At 38.2% G+C, this 19,896-nt stretch overlaps 4 protein-coding genes across 9 annotated transcripts in view; 1 reads left to right on the forward strand and 3 right to left on the reverse strand.

The window, feature by feature from the left end:
* LOC144471027 (venom dipeptidyl peptidase 4) overlaps window positions 1–8,837 on the reverse strand; it is a 370,685-nt gene extending 361,848 nt beyond the window's left edge. For 2 of the 4 annotated variants that reach the window (XM_078182680.1, XM_078182678.1), the window contains exons 1-2: window positions 6,941–8,837; window positions 3,139–3,319 (exon numbers count right to left, since the gene is read on the reverse strand). The gene's annotated coding sequence lies outside the window, so the exon portion shown is untranslated. Of the gene's footprint in view, window positions 1–2,648; window positions 2,854–3,138; window positions 3,320–6,940 lie in introns of those variants that run through there. The other 2 variants (XM_078182679.1, XM_078182677.1) reach the window with 2 other exon arrangements.
* A 1,232-nt stretch (window positions 8,838–10,069) lies between these two features.
* On the reverse strand, window positions 10,070–12,202 carry LOC144471321 (uncharacterized). The gene is made up of 4 exons (XM_078183242.1): window positions 12,042–12,202; window positions 11,115–11,486; window positions 10,656–10,870; window positions 10,070–10,573 (listed from the first exon to the last, which is right to left on the reverse strand). Exons 2-4 carry the CDS (start codon window positions 11,408–11,410, stop codon window positions 10,110–10,112), a joined length of 975 nt encoding a protein of 324 aa, XP_078039368.1. The 5' UTR covers window positions 11,411–11,486; window positions 12,042–12,202; the 3' UTR covers window positions 10,070–10,109.
* Window positions 11,961–13,787, forward strand: LOC144471319 (ELMO domain-containing protein 2). Of its 3 annotated transcripts, none has more exons than XM_078183237.1 (2): window positions 11,961–12,028; window positions 12,572–13,787. In XM_078183237.1, exons 1-2 carry the CDS (start codon window positions 11,961–11,963, stop codon window positions 13,467–13,469), a joined length of 966 nt encoding a protein of 321 aa, XP_078039363.1. In that variant the 3' UTR covers window positions 13,470–13,787. The 3 variants fall into 3 exon arrangements, with proteins under 3 accessions (XP_078039363.1, XP_078039364.1, XP_078039365.1); XM_078183238.1 differs by having other exon boundaries at window positions 12,022–12,109; XM_078183239.1 differs by lacking the exon at window positions 11,961–12,028 and adding an exon at window positions 12,182–12,199.
* Window positions 13,788–13,936: 149 nt separating this feature from the next.
* On the reverse strand, window positions 13,937–16,003 carry LOC144471320 (protein disulfide-isomerase A4). The gene is made up of 6 exons (XM_078183241.1): window positions 15,813–16,003; window positions 15,383–15,568; window positions 15,187–15,325; window positions 14,954–15,115; window positions 14,727–14,852; window positions 13,937–14,429 (listed from the first exon to the last, which is right to left on the reverse strand). Exons 1-6 carry the CDS (start codon window positions 15,940–15,942, stop codon window positions 14,282–14,284), a joined length of 891 nt encoding a protein of 296 aa, XP_078039367.1. The 5' UTR covers window positions 15,943–16,003; the 3' UTR covers window positions 13,937–14,281.
* Window positions 16,004–19,896: the final 3,893 nt, after the last annotated feature.

Here is a 19,896-nt window from a genome sequence, read left to right on the forward strand (position 1 = left end):
GTCGCCGGCACGATTTCTCTTCCGCGATACCGAAACCCGAGGCTGTTTCTTCGAATATTCAAACATATCGCGGACCACGGAATATTGCAATAACGCCTGCACGCGGAACCCCGAAGCTGATTTACGCGGCGCGATCCTAATCGTTTCTACGACTTTCGCGTCGAAACCGCGTCGAAACCGCGTTGAAACCGCGCCGAAACCGAGTTGAAATATTTCCAGCTCTGGTTTCCCGAAATTGTTCTGTCTCGCAAATTTTTATCACGACCTATCCCTTCCAAAAATCGCATACAAGCTTTAGCAATCTATTCGGCAGCGATACAACAGGATTTGTGGTATTAACCCCTTGCGGTAGTATGTTTACCCTTACCCACCAATGCTATTTTAAATATTATTGTTAAGTATCAATATTCAATAATACTACTCAATATTACTGTTAAATATCAGTAGTAAGTATTAATATTAAGTATCAATATTAAATATTACTATTCACACGCTTCTAAGAAATTATTACAATAGAACAATTTCTAATCGTAGTAGCCGTGAAGAAATAGTACGTCAAAGGGTTAATCTTGAACATTATGTATCACTGTTCGTTCGACGAAAATTGAACTTTATCATAATTAAATTTAATACGATCGCAAAGGGTTAACACTTTATTACTTGTTATCTATTATCGAGGTAAAAGTATCAGATTGTACTATTATAAGTTCCCATATTGTCATACTATGTTTTAAATATCAGATACCTTTTGCAACGACTAAAGATAGACAACATAGATCGAATAAATATCGTTAAATGCTGACGTTGCGAACAATTTTATGAAACAAATGTTTACAGCCGAATGACCGGTCGGTAAAGTGTTAACGCGGGACCAACTAACGCGACGTTCTCGCATAGATGACAGTTCTGCTGTGTTATCTTTATGTGTCGCCGTAATGCAGTTACGTAAACCGAGAGTCTCGCCGTGATTTATGGCAACCGAAAAGATTAGAATGGTAATCAGCGGACTGCGAATTTCGTGCACGAGAAAAATTAATAGAAACGCAGAATTGTTTCGAGAGCGAGATTATTGTTCGGCGTTGTTCTCAACTCTATCTGCAGCGCAGACTTTGCGCTCGTGTCTGTGGCGGCCACGGAATCTCTAAATTAACGAGCAACTTCGAATCCGTGTTAAAATATCAAAGAGTACATTGTACAAATATGCTTACAGTTGTCCACAATGGAACATTTAGCGAACCAAATTGTTTTATTGATTTTTATATTCTTTTTTATCGTAGCGATTTTTCACAATACCGTCAATTCACGACTGTGTCAATTTTGTTACGACCGTGTCAATTGATCGAGTACTGTACCAATTTTTTTACGACAATATCAACTTCTCACGACAGCGTCAATTTGTTCACGACCTCGTTAATTTGACGAGGATGGCAATAAATTAGAAAAGATAAGAGTCAACCAAGAACAATTTCGAACGCGAGATCTAGAAATGCGAAACGACACTTGCGCATGGAAACTCTTCTACATTTATAAATAAACGTTCCATCGCGAACTATGTCACCGCATCTTCCGCGTTCCAAATCATTTATTCGGTCGAGCAAAGTTCAGGCTGCAGACGATTACACAAAATGCTCTGGTCCACGATTTTCAACGACTGCCGCGGACTTTCGAGTGACCCAATTTCCCTTCGTTCGCACGTGACTGCATAGTCATCGTTTCGGCGTCTTTGAATCGGTGGATATTTAATAAGCCTTCGAATGAATCGATTTCTATCAGAAAGGGCGAGTGAACTTGGCTCGCACCGTCGGACAGACACATTTAATGATATTCCGATCTCTTTTTGAAACGATATTTTTATCCAGAGTCGGCGCAAACGGTAGATAAATAAGATAACTAGCCAGCTATTCTCATCCGCATTTTACACGAGAAAAAACTAGCGCATCGAACTGTCCGATCCGGCCCGAAACTTTCTCCGCAAGATAATCAAAGTATAAGTAGCGGCATACGTCAAATTAACTGCTAACTAGGAGTGATGTGTGTCAAATTGACCCCGTATCGCAACAATGATAGTAACTGAACGGCAAATTGACCTAGTATCACCTGGACGTATCACTGTTATTGATACAGGGTCAATTAGACGTTAAATTGTCACGAGCAGATATTAAAATTGCGGCCTTATTACTACATATTAACATATACAAATAAAAACATATACTATACTAATACAATATGAATATTAATATTCAATATTCCTATTAAATATCGATATTAGGTATATATACACAATGCTACTATTAAATAGTAATCTTAAGTATGAATATTGAATATTACTTTTAGATATCAATACCAAACATGAATACTAAGTGTCACATGAATATCAAATAAATAATACAAAACGCTTGACATTAAAAGACTCGAAGATTGCCACCGCCAAGAAAAATGACCGCGATTCTACACTGGGTGAAAGTCGTCGAACCCAGCAGACCTCGTCGAAGCGCGTCATCTGCTCGAAAGAAGACCTCGTATCGAACACTGATAGAACGACAGACAGAACACTCGTGGAACACTCGTCGAGCCCTATCAACCCCGATTACACGAACAAGAGGTCCCCCAGAGTTCGAGCAAGTACCATTTCCGAAGGAGTTACTCACCAGTGCCAGCGAGCATCCCCTAAAAACTTGGTCGGCCCGCACTCGAGGTGAACATCCCGCACAAAAATTCGGAAATATCGTCGACACAAAACTCGAACGAAAATTCTCACTGACGGTGTTTTCACAGGAAAAACGGAGGCGCGGCTGCTCCGAGCCGGAGACAAAACCGGGGTGGAAAAAAGGCACCGTTCGTCGCGGAACGAGGTCGTTCACACTGGGCGCGTGCGGCCGAAATAATGCTAATAACCGTGGCGCGTAAACAAAAATCCGGCGACCAACCGGTAGGACCACGACGGAAGATGGTCCAGCTTCGACGGCCGGCGGCGTACTAATGAACGGGTGGCCATGGAGCGAGCTGGCTCCGGCTCTGCCTTACCGGCGCAAGCGTCTCTTCGAAGGAAGCGCGGATCCACTGATACCAACGCAACAGAGCCGAGGTGAACACCGCGCCAGCCCGCGAACACACATCGATTCTATAGGTGCTACATACCTGTTGAATGCCCGAGCCCTGCTGGCACGTTGGCGGTCAACTAGATCGAAAAGGGTTGAACGAGAACCGGCAGCGCGACGAAACTCCGCTTCCCGAACCCATGTTCACCGTGCAGATATTTTTTGCTTCTTGACGATGGCTTGCCGCGCACCGAAACTGTGACGATACAGGTCAGGCGTCACTGTGAAATCAAAAGTGGCGTCAGCGAATTTTCGACTAATTAAACAGCTCTTTTTGACATGTATATGGCAATATTCTGACACGTTGAGATTGTATACAAAGTAATTTATTTACTGTATCTCGATTACTGTGCTAAAATGAAGACATTATAGGCCAAAATGAGCTATTCTTGACTTCAAATTAAAATAATTGCGACTGCGAAGGATTAACAATGTCTACTTAATACTATTTTCACCGAAAACGGGTTAAAGTACATCTTTGAATAATTTTAATAATTTTTGAAACATTTGCATACTAAATTATCGTAGCTCAAATAGCCTAACTCTATTACCCTTTACCTCTAACATCACTGGAACTATAGACTGTGATTTATATACATTCATGACAACAATTATTAGGTCGAATATAAAACAATAAAAACATTAATTTAAAATCAAAGTTGCATTATTCTGGACTAATAAAAATGTTGAAGAAACGAAACGAACGACTATCGTTCTTATCCTAAAATCATTGCAGATTGAATTTGGACTTCTCATAAAAATCCGCAGTGATCTATCGTATCAACCCTAAAAACATTAAATATTATATAATATGAGAAGTGTATTAAATCGAAACAACATTCTACCTTTCTATCGCAAATATTTAAAAATTGAAGCTTAAAGCTTGTCAAACACTAAATATAAATGATTAATCTCAAATTGATTAGCCACAAACAAGTGCCAAACAAATGCAACTATGAAAGTGAAATTCTAATCAAAATTTAAATAAAACTCACGCTAAAAATCCCACGAAAACGGAACCAATTGATCATAGAATCTCGTGAAATATTCTAGACCTCGGTAATACCTAACAACTACATCTTCCTAATTGTTAACCTTGCCAACGTTCCGCGAACACCAAAGAGTGGACAGCTTTACTGCTAACAAGAGGATCTTGATAATCCGGCGATATAACAGCTGGTACGCCTCGGCCACGTGTTCTGATAGGTGACGGTGCAATTTGTCCGATCTCGTTCGTCTACGACAGTGGTTTACGCTCCACTTATTTTCCGAATTGGCGGAATATAAACTGGAGCCTGAGGCGGTCCTCGGCTTAGAAGCGACGGATGTCGTCCATTACACGTGTACTCGAAGATGACGACGCGATGGGATAGTAAACACGGTGGGACCCCGTTAGGGAAATGAAAGCTTACTGGCAACTGACAGCTGGCTCGAGATTCCTGGAAGTTTATTCTTCTATTAGCTGGCGTGTTCAAAAAGTTTCGATGATTTTCCGTAGCCTCCCACGCCCAAACTCGTAATTCTATTTAACCCTTTGCACATCGAAAGATAACTCTCAAAGTAGCGCCGCAGAAAAATTGAATCGCGTTCCAAAACCATCTTGAAGTTATCATATGTAATTATCATTAAAAAATTGTTAAAAGCGTAGCTGCTCTACGAATTTCAAAATCAAAATTTCATTTGCAGAAAATGCAATAAATTATGTAATATGGGAATACAATATTTAGGATACTGTATTTAATTTTAGGCTAAAAATTGTATCACGTTTCCAAACCATTTGCGTGTTACCATATCTAATTACCATTAAAGAATTGCTAAAAGCGTAGCTAGTGTGTGAAATTAAATTTTTTACGAATAAAATGCAAATAAATTAAAAATAAAAGTATGCATAGAAAGCAATAAATTGCGTAAAATGGAAATACTGTTGGTCAGAGATACTATATAATTATTTTGAGTTATAATGGTATCGAGTGCAAAGGGTTGTATTGTAACACGAACTAGATTTATTTAAACATCTTACAAAATGTAAATGCTAGAGATACTATATAACTGTTTTAAAGTTAAAATGTCTCCGACCGCGAAGAATTGCTTTACAATGACTAAACTTATTCAAACATCCTACGATTTTTATCACAATATATCCATATTGCTTGGACGAAGAAGTTGTAGAAAACTGCCCGACAAAAACACGTTTACAGTATCGGGGTACGTAACAGAAACAGCGTTAATTAAGCAATCTTCTTTCGTTACTGATCAAGATTCTTCCGGAAGCGAATAATCGTTGCATCGAGTAAAGTTATTAACAAAAGGAAGCAGTAAAACGTCGTCTTTTAATAACGAGAAAACTCCGCGATCGGGAGCGTAATTTTCTTGATAAAACTTGCCGCAAATTGCACGGCGCGATGTGCACAACCGCCGTCTAAAAGCTCCCAGTCACGATTTCCCGGAAAATTCCGTCGCGTGACGAACTTTCCACCACCCTGAAGATAATGTTCTCTAAACAGCTAGTGAAACTCCCGCAAGCTTTGATGAGTCGTGTGTTCTAGTCTATAAATTCGTCCTAAACGTTCACGAATTAATTAACATCTCGACGAAGTGGCTTATTAGCTTCTAAATTGTTCGATTAAAACCAGCTGAATTACTCGCATTGAAACTACATCGAATCGAATTAATATAAGAATTAACTGAACCGTAAAATTACGTTGAATTCTATTAAAATTTTAATTTAATTTATTTTCTAAATTTAGAAATGAACAGAAGAAAATGCTGCCATTGTTTCGAACAGGTCTTAATCAATTCTGAAATCCAGCTAGGTTCGCTAATCTTTTTGGGGTGGTCGACGCTTTCTATTTTCTAAATTAATCAGATCAATCGTATCGAGTTTGTATTGAAACTAAATCTAATCATAAATACAAAAATCAACTAAACTCGCGATCTTGACATAACCTATTATCTAAACTCGCGAATTAATAAAAGTATCTGTGTTTTCCGGATACGGTTGTTATATTCTAAATTGATTACATTTCCCAAAATTCCGAATTGAATAAAAGCGCATTGCAATTGAACAGGTAAGTCGAACAGGTATTACAGGTATTAGGATTTTAACGAGTTTGAAAATCGATCAAAGCGAGCGATTATTTAAGAAGAATTCTGCAGCCGGAGTGCGTGCGCTTTTCGCAACGACAAATTCGATGCGAGACGGTGCATAAAAATGCAGTGAAATTGTCCGTTGTTTACTCCCGCGCATGAACGTAAGCTGGAAATATGATCTGCACTCGGATACGACATAATTCAGCCGCGCAGGTAAAGAACATTGCAAACTGAAACTTGCGATTGCACCTTGCACAGCTGCAAACAAGAACTGTGCGGTTCTGGCTCGGCACGTATACTACAGAAAAGAGAAGCAAAACTGCAAGAGGCCTTGGTGCAGTCCGAGGATACCAGTTTCCCGCAGTTTATGATGCATCTACTCTCGGATCGCTCGAGAATGAGTCCATATAAAGTTGCAGAAGGTCGATGCGCTGGCCGTTGCACCGAACGCGTGTCGTTTTCATCGAAGAATTTATTACACCGTCTGTTCGAAATTGTCATGCACATTTCTTAATATCGAAACGAGGAACTAACAATTGGATTTTCAGAAGGAACAATCTATACTTCCGACATATTTTTGATGTTTCCGAAATTTAACCCTTTGCAGTCGTATGTCTATGTAGTTCTATCATATGAAATAAAGCAAATTATACAATTAACTGTAAATGTGACTTTGAGTCGCTAATAAACTATCTTACGTGAGAAAATAAAAATATTTATAATTTATTTACCATTTAAAAAACTCATTTTACCTTAGCACTAGTTCACAGCCATCAGCTCTATGTAATTTTCGACTTCGAATTAGTTATCGAATGATCAAACGATCGAAACGATGTCGGCGGATGAGATTTCTTCGTACGATGATATCCCTCGATGAAAACCTAAAAACCTCCTACACTCCATGAAATAATAATTCTAACCACAATAATTCTATTACCATTCTACCAAGCTCTATTTTTCTAACATGTTAGAAATAAACACCAAAGCCTCCAATAAGGAACAGGCAATGCTGTTCCAAAAGAAACGCGAACAGTGCATTTTTTATTGCGATGCTAATTTATTTCATTGTAAATATAAAACTCCCGTGCACTTTCATTTTCATCTACGCGACACTAAATGGAAACACGCGCGGACCCGTTCAATTTACAATTGGTTATCCTGTCTACATACATTTATAATTGTAATTCTATGCTCGTGAATAATTTCATTGAATAATTTCATCGTAACTCTACCATTGGAAAATGTAGGCACCGGAAAATCAATGTAACAAGTCGCAACGAACACCCCATTCCTCCCAAGGATCTACAGGATCGATACCTTGTCCTTTCTTCCGAAGCGACAAGATATGATTTACGTCACGTATCATTATTACGACAGTTACTACTAACGCGGTCGAACCACTGCGTTGTTTCAAAAGATTACATGCGATGAAACGCATTATTACGTATCCAGCATTTAATGCTCACGCACCTTCGATAGGCAAAGATATACGACACTGCGTCCAAAAGAAGCTATAGTGATTTACACCTCGAATCGCAAGGCACTCCAATTTCCACGGCACCCGCTGCATTAGATGCTAATGCAATGGTTGTCATGGCATTATCGTGCGTACCGACATAGGTGATGCAACTTAATGCGTCTTCTTTTTATGTCGGAACCTTCGTACGATCAAGGAAACACAGTTCCATTGCTGGAACGTTGAAAGGGTTGCGTGTTCAGGCACGCTGTGAAAACTTGGACGAAATGACGTGCATCGCGATGTTGCACCAACTGCTTTGTCTTCTCGTAGATCTCGGAACGCAACAATGAGTTTCTACTCTACGCAGTGGTCCAGTGGGCATATGCACCACGAGTACGGAACCACCCCAAAGCAAAGCCCAAAGGAAGGAATAAAATATTCGCGCTACCTGCGATACCAATCTTCCAGTGCTTTGTACTAATATTGCTCCCGAATATGAGAGTTACAATTATATTTTGCATTGAGAGAGGAAATTGAAGTGAAAGGGGTAAAGAAACGCGGACTTTCTTCTGGCAATTCTACACAATTTATCCCTTATACGAAACAATTTGCATTAATGAAGCGTTATGATTTCCTCACGAATATTTTACTTTTGCTATGTTCAAACAAGGCCAAATCTATTGAATAAATTCAATATTTGCCAATTTCAAGAAGAAAGAAGTCCGTGTTTCCACTACGATCTGGCGCGTGAATTATGAATGATTGCGCTACTGCGCAACTGTAAGGCGCACCAGCACTACGCAAGTGCACTACGTAACCGTTCTACCAAAGCAAAAAAAGAACGACATTTACACGTATATTTTCTATTAAGCAAAATAGAATAAAATTTCCGAATAATAAGTCATTGTCACATTTAAATAACTTATCAATTTCGGCATATCAATTATCCAAAGCAATTTGTAAATATCTCGACGCACAATAACGCGATATATGAATTCCGCCAAAGAGAAAACAATAATTTAAACTTATCTATATCCTCCGAGAGTGCCGGAACGTCGCCAAAGATCGAATCATCACATTTGCAATCACTTTATTTTTGATATTTTGTTACCATCAACTTGCAACACTTAAATTAATTACTTCAAAAAGCAAATAATTGACTACTGCCTGCCAGTTACGCGTTCGATCTGTCCGGTAATAGTGCTGCTTTTGTAAGCGATTGTAGCGCTTCTGGTGGCGAGAAATAGAATTTAATTGAATATAGAATGGAAATATTGTTCGTTCAAGGAAAATTAATTTGATATATTTAATGATTTAAAAGCAATAAAATCATACAACGTGTTCAATCGAACGACTATTTGAAATCTAGTAGATTTACAAACTTCGGAATGCGTGTGCAACGAAATCGATTTAATGAAATCATTTTTTCGAAAATTTGTTGAAATGTTTCTTCGCAGCTCGGGTTCTGTTAGCTATTTCCGTTATAATATTCGATTGTAAAAGGGACGAGACAGTTCTTATAATTATTATTTAAAAGATAAAACTAATAAATGTATCAACAGAATATTATCGACGCGACGATTTTTCGATAAATTCGTGCTTTCATTAATTACTTCTGTTACAAAATGATATCATGAAATATCCATGGGTCCTTTTAAACAGTATTATTGGAAGGAGAGTTCTCGTAAATATTAAACATCGAAAAGCAATCTATTTATTAGCGAAACCCGTCTACTGCAACAATTTCTCGAAACGTTCGTGCTCGACAAATTACTCCATATTTCTTATTATCGGTTATTTTCAGTAACAAATTAAATGCTAAAATAGCTGTGGGGATGCTTACCAACAGTTCTGACAAACGAAATTATTGCGCATATTAAGAAGCTAGAAATAATTAATTTATTAACAAAATAAATTAAATTTAATAAGTAAAATTTTTCTAAAATTATATTTGTCCATACAAAACGTATACACCCTACTAAATCTTTTTCTGTTCACATACAAACAATTTGGTGAAAATGAGGCATTAAAACACCATTACCGTATTACCATTTCCGTATCGCATTAAATATGAATAATAATTAGGCAACACACGTTCGCGAATTACAGGTACCGTTTATGAGTTTAGAACTTAAAGCGATGTAAAACGAAATTGATTGAAACTGCTGTTAAATGGCAATGAATTAAAGTAGCTTTCGAGCAGTAAATCGTTTTGCAGTGCAAATGTGGTATATACAATACTCGATTCCCGCTAAGAAGCTTAAATTTCTATATCATCGGTAACGATGGGAGCAAAACAGCGTTGGTAATGTAGTTTCTCTAGCCCCGTTTAGGGTAACAAAATAATAAATTAACGCAAATTCAAAGCAATTTCAATCTCTCTTAACAATAATTTTTCGTAACAACGTAACTCTTTCAAAATATTGCAGTTTATTTCCCCACTCACGTTAATCGTGAGACATTTAAAACAACGCATGCTTATTACTGTTTGTTAAATTGTCGGATTTGAATTTTGCGACGAATATTTCAGGCGTCATATTCACTTCTGCGTCGATCTTTTGAAATTTACGCTCAGAAAACAGATTCTCGTTGTCAATTACATTTTTCCGCGTGCCGGTATAAATTTCGTAGCTTCTAGCTGTATCGCCGTGGTTCTTTTCGTCCACGTACCATTGCGACACCATTTCTTTGAGCGGCTGCAGGGTGTTCGCGTTCTGCTGCACTTTCTCCAGCTCCTCGTTACAGAGTCGCTCGATCTCCATTAATTTTTGCTTGTAAATGTTCGCGATCGATATCCAGCATGCGTTGTAACGCTTCTCCGCATGATCGTACGCGCGCGAATCCTGATACTTTGCCAGTCTCTTCTCGTACTCGAGTATAGCGAGCTCTGTGAACGTGTCCTCTGTGCCTAGGTCCAAAACGTCTCCTGAAAATTAAATCGCATGTATCTTCTGTTCGCCCTTTTATGCTCCCTTTACGCTCCCCGACATTTCAGGCTCTTCTTTTACCCAATTTATTTGACAAAGGTGACTCTGCCGCGTAAGCCGCCGCAGCGGCTCGCGCAGCTGCAGTTGCCTCGTGCAAAGCCATTGCACTATCCTTTTCGCGCAAAAGCTGAAACTCCTCCCTCTCCTTTCGACATAGCTGCACTTCGTTTTGCAACTCTTCTTTGAGGCTCTTCATAATCTCTCGGAGTGACTCTACTCGTTCCCGGAGAACATGGCTGACAATTCAAAACGATTATCTTACTCAGCTGTTAACAATTTCGTGAGCAGCTCTCTGACCACGACGATATTTTAATCGTCGCCTAATTATTCGATTCGATAGACTAAAATTAGAAACCGATTAATAAAGCTGAGAATAATTGACATTAGATAGATGATTAAAAGCGTCGTGAATTGTATAGCTATGAAAATGATCTAATGTCTAATGGTTAATCGGATAGACTTTTGTTAACGATTCCTAACTTCCTGTTCGCATGATCTTCTAGTAACGATTGAGCTTCTTCCATGGTCACAGAGGAGTCTTCGGGTTGTTCAAGAACAGCCGAAAGCTGCTCCACTGAGTCCTCATTCTCCGAGACTTGCTCGCAAACCGGAAGTACGCTCCGTAGATCCAACACCAAGTCGGGGTTCGTTTTGACGTCCATTGTTTGCTCTTCGATTCGTGGCTCGTTGCATTGTTGATCGGAATTTACAGTATGTTCCATGTCCTGCGAGTAATTTTCCGCGGTTTCTGACAACGACTTCGCATCATTGTCCATCTCGAAAGTTTTTGGTTAGAGCCTCTGGAAAAATGGGTAACGTTCTCGCCATTTAAAAATCCGACTGAAGTCGTCTCTGTAAAAATAGAATAATAGCTTCTTTGTTTCGCTTGCAAACTTTGTGACGAATACAGCCATATTGGTTCACACAAGCAGTCCACGAGGACGCGAGCCACTAGTTTTACCGATTAACCGAAAATCACTTTATTTTTGAATGATTTGAGAAGTCCTTGTTCACAAAAACTTCGAGTATTCAAATAACTGCAAAATATCCAAGAATCGACGAATACAATTTTTCATATAACAATGAATATTTTCTGTATGGAAGGAAAGCATCTATTCGAGAAGGGAGCAACGTTTAGGGACAGTTTTAATTAGCGGGCGAACATGACGAAAGTCGATATTCGACGAATAATCGAACCTGTGCCTGGTAAACACACAGATATATAGCGTGAAGGTGAAATAATAATTACCAAAGGAGAACGTAATAATAATTAATGCTAGAACGGACAGCGGGAAGCGTCGTTATTCCTCCTTCACTTCGCTGTCGATGATCGAGATGCGAGATCGTTCGATGTCGAACTCGAAGAGCAAAGCGATTATTTCGGGGGAGAACAGGTACGTGACTTACGTGTAGGTTACAGTGAACTTTGGTACAGGATGATGGCAGTGAGTGACCTCTTCCACCGTCAGTATCGTGTTAGTTTAGCTGGTTAATATTGATCTCGGCCTGGCGAGAAGGAATGCTCAGGGAAATCGATGATCTCCTCATGGCGTAACGTAGAAACCGTAAGTTTGTTTTGTTGAAAACATAATCCGCGGGCCGAGGCAGTTTTTATTCGACAGAATTCACGTTTCTGTCATGCACGTCGATCGCTGTATCGCAGGTTATGTGCATTCGTGTTTGAACGTAAACGACAAGACAAAATTCGACTCGACTAAATAAAAGACGAGCCGAGACGTCGCCTCTCGACTTCCGAAACACTGGAGTTCGTTTCGGAGCTATGAGAATTATGGTCGGACAAGTATAATGACGGGAAGAGGTTAATCATATCTTGGATTTAATTAGAAAGATTCTCTCGGGCATTCCTTGTGTCAAGGTTCTCAGTTAACGGGAAGCATGTTCATGCAACTTTGGTCACTAGTCTGCTGGTATTTCAGACCAATTGTAAAATGGTTGTTGCGCCAGACAACGCAAATGTGCGAGCTTCAGAGAATCTGTTATGGAGAGCCGTCGGGTGCACGGAGAACTATGGCTGTAGAGGAATCTCTGAGATTGTCCAGAAATGCAAATATCAAAACGCTTGTAGCTCACTTGAACGATCTAGCTGAACAGCGTGGTATCGTTCCAAAAACAGAACGTAAGATACTGGAGGAGGCTATTAGGACTGTGTTGGTGACCAAGAAAATAAATCCAACCGCTCATCCTGACTTTGCTAAGTCTTTTGGCAAATGTATAGAACTAATTTGGGGCTATAAACAGCTTTGTGTGGAGTGCGAAGAGCTTAGAAAAACGCCTTATGACGCTGAAAATCCTCAGCACGAGATGCTCTTGTTTGAGTTGTGGAATTCATTAATGCCTTATGAGCGGCTTGATGCTAGAGTAACAAAGCAGTGGCAGGAGATTGGTTTTCAGGGTGATGATCCAAAAACAGATTTCCGTGGAATGGGAATTCTGGGATTAGAGAATTTGGTTTATTTTGCTCAAGAATATCCCAGCGCTGCAACACATGTACTGTCCCACTCTACTCATCCACGGTATGGTTATGCTTTTGCAATAGTTGGCATAAATTTAACAAGCATGGCCCTGCGTCTGTTGAAAGATGGAGCTGCGAAAACTCATATTTATAATTCCTCTAAGACCTTGCCAACGATTCGTGCCTTTCATCAATTTTATTGTTATCTATTCTATGAATTTGATGGGTTCTGGATAGACTCGAAACCGAGCAATATGATGGAATTCTCGTCTATACAGGAGAAATTTGAGAATAGTATTAGGATGGCATTAGCAGACCCTTCTACTGTATTTAGGATAAATATATCAGTAGATAATGTTTAATATAGATGCAATATTTTGTGTTGATAAGACCAAAAATATCACACAGGGAATGAATGTAACTTTAAAGAATGCACAGAACTAATTTCTGTAATATATATGTTGCACTGAGAGTCTTGTGAGTGATTACAATAGCAGCCATGGATAATGTAAGAGGCAATAATTTGAGTACATGATTGTCTATGAATGATTCTGTTACAGGGCTATACAAAGAACTCTATGCATTTCATATATTTTTACTTTATTTTTCTACGAGCTTACCAATAAAATATTGTCAAAGGGTGCATCTAATAAATGCAATGATATGGACAATGAAATTTATTTTGTTAGATTAGTTAAAGTATAATCTACACTTACAATGCATAAATAAATATATTGCTCTCAGTCGGATCGTATTTAATCGTCGAGCGAGTGGATGTAATCGTGGAATGCGCACTTTCGTTAGCACAAATATTTGTTAACACCAACAATTTTTATTCCAGAATATTTATTGTAAAACATAAAAAATATTTCTCTTAACAAAAATTAACCATATTGTAGCTGTTGTACACGTTGTTTTATATGGAATACAACTCAATGTCTAGGTATATCGTATGTAGACAAATTTTATGTCGCTTCGTACATATTATGGGTACTGAATTTATTTACAGAATAATGGAAGCATATTGTTTTCATAGTCAAAATAAAATTCGTCGGGAAATGGAACGCAATCTCATTGTAACAAATTTATTCGTCCGTCGTATTGTTTTATAGAACTGTGTGTACGTTGATAATTTGGCACAGTACCCATAACATATTGTTGACGGATAAAACAGTTAGTCTTTCTTCTGAGGTTCCTCTGGTTTGCGCCTAAACTTAGACGCTATCGAAATTATAATAAATACGCCAATGGTTATGCTGCCGAGCTTCATGATCCAAGGATCGTCGCGTAGCGCGTTCGCAATCATTTGTACAAAATCGTCACTGAAAAAATCATTATTTTTACACCATTTTAAATCACGCTAGTAATTGGAGCTCTACTTTTAATCCTGGGACGACGATATGAATCTGAATCAAATCTATCCGAAGCTTTATTCAATTTTTAATTTCAAGAACTTGAACATTTCTTCTGAATTTTCATTTCAGAGAAAATTACTCTTTTTGATATAACAAAGTAGTCACAAAATTTATGAACAAGCAGCTAATGGATAAAGCTTTCAATTGACGATTATTTGCGTAGTCTCCGAGGATTAATTGTATGAAAGAGATGTGAACACTTACAACGGGCTTTGTGGTACAGGCACAGGTTCAGCACGCGCATTTTTGTACCAATCTTTCGCGAAAGACACGAACGCATTCGGTTCGTGTTTCGGAATTTCGTAGCGATACATTTTACCGTGCCTGAAGCTAGGAGTACAAAATAAATAATGTTAAATATATGGCAACGTGTATTTGTAATTTCTACCATCCTCGTTCTACCATTCCTGTATCCAATCTTCTATACTTACAATATAAAAGTGGGAGTATCATAGACTTTGAATCTTCTGGCTGTAGCTGCACCAGTCGTGAATTTGTCAATTGTAGCCACATTTACTCTGTGCTTCAGCTTTGCACCCACTGTCTCCCATCTGCCAGACATTCTAGAAGACTCTAAGCAGTCTGTACTGTAACTGTTTTCAAAAAGTCATGTATATGAAATATCAGAGGAAAGAAGGAATATTACTATTAAAGCGATACCCACAACATGACAAACCAATCTCCAGTAGTAGCTCCACTACTTGCCTGTGTTAAGTGTTCAAACGTATCATCTGTTAGCTGTTTCACAGTGGGTTCCTTATTTTCCGTGAACATATATAGAATTTCCTCATCGTCTAGGGGCCCTGTAAGTTCTAGCTATAATAATTCTATATCATAAGGATAAATTATTTTCTAGTTACCATCATAGATCAAGGGTCTTCCATATCTATAGAAAACGAGAACAGGCTCCTCCTGCGGGGTGACAATTTTTCTAAGTTGACTGTTTACCGCTACAACCACCCACGCAGACAAAGTATCCACTAGATCCTCTCTCAACTCTGTCATTTGATTCTCAAAGTTGTCGCATGCTTCACAGTTGTCTTTCGCTGGAAGAAACGTATGTACAGATAAATAATAGATTAAAGCAGAATTAAATCATATAAAAGTAGAAACTCTGAAGTAGTAGGTTAGGCTAGAATTCACAGCAATAAATCAAAATTTATGCGTTCTTTAAAGCAGAAATTTGTTCGTTTCGTATAAATGAAATTTTCGAAAGTGATTAATAATTTTTAAGGGATGTCTGCTGTCATAAGAGTGTAGAAACGTGACTGAACGTGAACGAAAACTTACTGAAGAGCACAACTACATATTTCTCGTTTCCTAGTAAAGCCGTGAGTTCTGCATCGCTCACTGTCTCAAGACCGTTCGATTGAACAGCAGAGATACTACATATTGCCAATAAACAAATTATTCCTAACATCTTGCATTAATTCCAGTCACCAATATTGTGCGGGTGATCACCGGCGACTGGTACACGTCACACGTTGACGTCTCTTATTTTAGTTTCTATTTTTCAAACTGATGGAGCTGCTGATGCCTAGAAACTCTACTTTATCATAGGAGCTCATTTATCATACAGTGATAATATCATAGAATAACAATTTCCTTTTCTTTGTATTAAAAAATATAAAAAAACTGTAAAACAAACAATATATGGTAAAAGTATTATTTATGCATTTCAAGTAAAAGTTGAGCAAACGACGTGCCAAGAATTATGCATCTACTAATAAATGTTTAAATGCCAATTTTTATACAAATATTTGCTCGTCGAATTAGTATGCGCATATATTGAACATTTTAGGTATGCGTTCAACACATTAGCACGTTTAGTTCAGCACGCGTACCTCGGAGAGGACCAGAATTTTAACATTGAAATTTCGCCAATGACCCAGATATCGTAGATCGTCATCCTCGTTTGAATGTCAACGCCCACGCGAAGCAAATAAATCACCAAAATCTCTCCTTAGTATATTTCCATCACAATGAAAATAATCGCACGACAATCCTCTTTAAAATCGTATCGATTATTAAAATAATCGATTGATCCTCATGAATCATTCATCGACGGAGCAGCTCGGAATTTCCGTACACATTTCTGCTTAGATGACGATGATTTGCAAAATATAAGCAAACGAGTCATCGTTCTACGTTTGGAACGCATCTGCATAAAACGAACCCCTTTATCGCGAAGACGAACGACGCAAGCCAACTGTTATTTTTCATAGAAACAATATTGTTCTACGTGCAAAACACCATTGCTTATGCGCTTTTCGGTCTACTTTCGGTATACCTGGCAAGGTTTACGAATCAGATTAGCTCTCGACGAACAACTAAAAATAGGTCTACCATTCATTCATAAAGATGAGCGAGTTCATTTTGAAATTATTATTGTTACACTGTCGGCTATTTACAATAATAATCATCCGCGGCAGTCAGAAACAACGATTGCGCATTTTTATGCAAGATAAGAATCATTCGAGTAAATTGTAAAACATCTTTCATCCCTTAGCAATTTTAATAAGTTGCACAGGCTTATGCTAATGTAAGCAGATGCGTGTTTCATACTTTTACATTAAACTCTCTTTCGCGACATTTTAAACAATCTTAAACATCTTGTCATGTAATTACAACGACGCAATTATTCTTGAACCGTCTGCTTTGAAATCAATCTAACTAGCGGATTCCATTTGTCGGTTAAACCCCTTGATTAACATTTTTATAGCGATCGTCTAACGGGACCACGTGTTTTTCCTCGTATTGCATAAGATTAATTTGTGCTGCAAATCGGTATCACTTTCCAGCTCAGAAAATGAAATGCAAAGAGGATGTTCCGTGGACAGGACCAGCCTGAATCACCAGAGAATCTTTTCCCTGTTTCGTGACCTCTATCAATTTTATTAAACGCTACCGCCGATATACGGCGGGGAACAATACGGCCTTACGTAGCGCGCTAAAATAGACATGCCCATTCAAGAGAAGTGTTCCGTGGATCCGGTGATGCGGTGATGGGGTCGGGTCCCCATCGATCATTTCGTGCAAAAGTTCCCCGCATTTCGTCACTATACGAATTTCGTTGACGCACTTCCGCTTTCACGCACTCGTTTCCAATGTTTTTGAACGATCGGCTGGCTCGTGTCCACCATTTTTCAATCGACCGCTATATGTCGCTGTTTTTAACTAGCTATTTGCCGTGTTGATCAATCTCAAAGGTATGCTACTGATTATAGCAATGCTTTTGTGATCTTTTAATCGACCTCCACAGAGTTCGTGTCAATGATCGAATGTTCGATACGATATTCGTGCGATTTTATTGAATTAAGAGACGTTTATTCATTTGTTATTCTGAACAGATATGAATTCCAATAGTGTATTGCAAATATTGTGTTACAAACATGGATTACAAGTATTGAATATAAATGAAACGAGTTCTAAATGCATTGGTAGGAGATGTGCCGTTCAATGTTTCAATAATGGTGATCATATGATTAAAAGTTTACTATCAGATATTTACGCGTTAATTCTAAATGACTCAGTGTAACAATTAACATTCTAGACATTCGTAAAACACAATGCAGGATGCATATACTTATAAAACGGGTTTTAATACGATCTCCATAACGTGTTAAAATTTATTAGAAATCGCTAATCTGATCTAGATAGTCGACATCATCCGTAAACTTTGCTACAATTAATACTCGCGCGACAAATTATTTATTTTCCCGTGAGTAGGTTTCTGCATCTTGTTTTATGGTTGTCTGAAATACCAGGAATCGTTAAACCTATCTGTACAGATAAAGTTAACATGTAAAGACCAAAGTTTAAACATTTGCGACCGAGTTCTCTTTTATCTATTCTTATTAAGAATGTCAGATAATCGCGAAGACGACCATTTTCTTTGACACCTTTTCTCACGACGCGTTGGCGTCTCTAATAAGGATTATTATAGCGAGCTTAATAGCGGTTTTTAAAGTGTCTGGCATATGAACATTACTTGGCAAGAAAGATGGAACTGTTGACAGGTCTTGTTAGAGCCACGAATAGGTTTTCTTTCGTTCGTTTTGCTCTTCGAATCATCGACACCAACATTTTTATTTTTTTTTCTTGACCGAGTTGCATTTCCTTTGATAAAAAGAGAATATGGAACGTTTAGTTTTAAGACAAGAGATTAGCATCGTTGCATAAAGGTTATAATTATTTGGAATGTCGACGTATAAATTTTTAAAAGGTTTGAAATCACAGTATACGAGTTGCTTGCAAATTAGTTTGAACGTTTCGCAGGAAGTAGTAACAAATTCAGGCTCTTCCCGAAAGTATTTTTCGAAGAGTAATAGCTTCATTCCCAATACGAAAATAGTTTCGTTCACAGTAGTACGCGCAATGGTTTCATTGGAAATAGTAAAAAATAGTTTTATTCAAACTGAAGTCCCGGGGAAAACCAATCACCTGTTATCAAATCGAGGGGTTGCTAGGTGACGTCAACTGTTCAAACCTGCAGCACGAATTCTGCAGAATCAATAGATATCTATTAATCCATGATACCAGGAAACCCATTCATCGGCATAAAGTTTGTAGTATGGCGTCAATAGAAAACGTTTGTAAAACGCGTCGCAATCGCTAGAGGTAACATAGTAATCGGTGAATGTACAGTTATCAAAGATCAAACACCACTGGAGAATGAAAAATATCAGTATCAGTGGAACCACCTTAGTCATTGCAGTGATTTGTCGTTCTAGAAATGCTATTTTTGCAAAGATATCGATTTTAGTAGTTTCCAAAAGGGTTGGGCTCGATTCGATTTTCAATCGAATAAATATCCAATCGAAGGAGAATTGATCTAAATAACAATCTCATCTAATAAGAATTTATCCAAATAGGAATTCATTTTAATGGGATTTTATTCCAGTGAGAATGGATTCGTACAAGAATAATCAGACAATTCCTATTCGAATAATTCTTTAAGAAAATATAATTGTATAATGAATGACACGTGAGGGAAACATGATTCGATAAGAAAGGAAATGTAACTCGATAGTAATAAAGTAGTTGGACTTTCGACGAACCGTGTGTAATTCATAATGAAATGGTCAAATCATGCTGTTCCTGTAGGAACCACACTTCCACCAGTGATTTCAATTGCGCCCGCAGTTTCATTTCCAAGATAACTTTGAAGTAGATTAAATGGCATCCGTTACGGGAAAATCCACAGTTTTATTAGCTGGTCTCGCTTCCTGCGCGCATCATTAAGCAAACAAATGCGATTCCTGCGGATCGTGTTCTTCGTTAACATGCTAAATCACTATCAGAACTTTCTTTCTCACTTCCTAGTGCTTGATAAGATCCGCAAACGGTTGCTAATGTTTGATAAGCACGTCTG

The sequence above is a fragment of the Augochlora pura genome, chromosome 6 (assembly GCF_028453695.1).
Source record: "Augochlora pura isolate Apur16 chromosome 6, APUR_v2.2.1, whole genome shotgun sequence".
NCBI classification, from domain to species: domain Eukaryota; kingdom Metazoa; phylum Arthropoda; class Insecta; order Hymenoptera; family Halictidae; genus Augochlora; species Augochlora pura.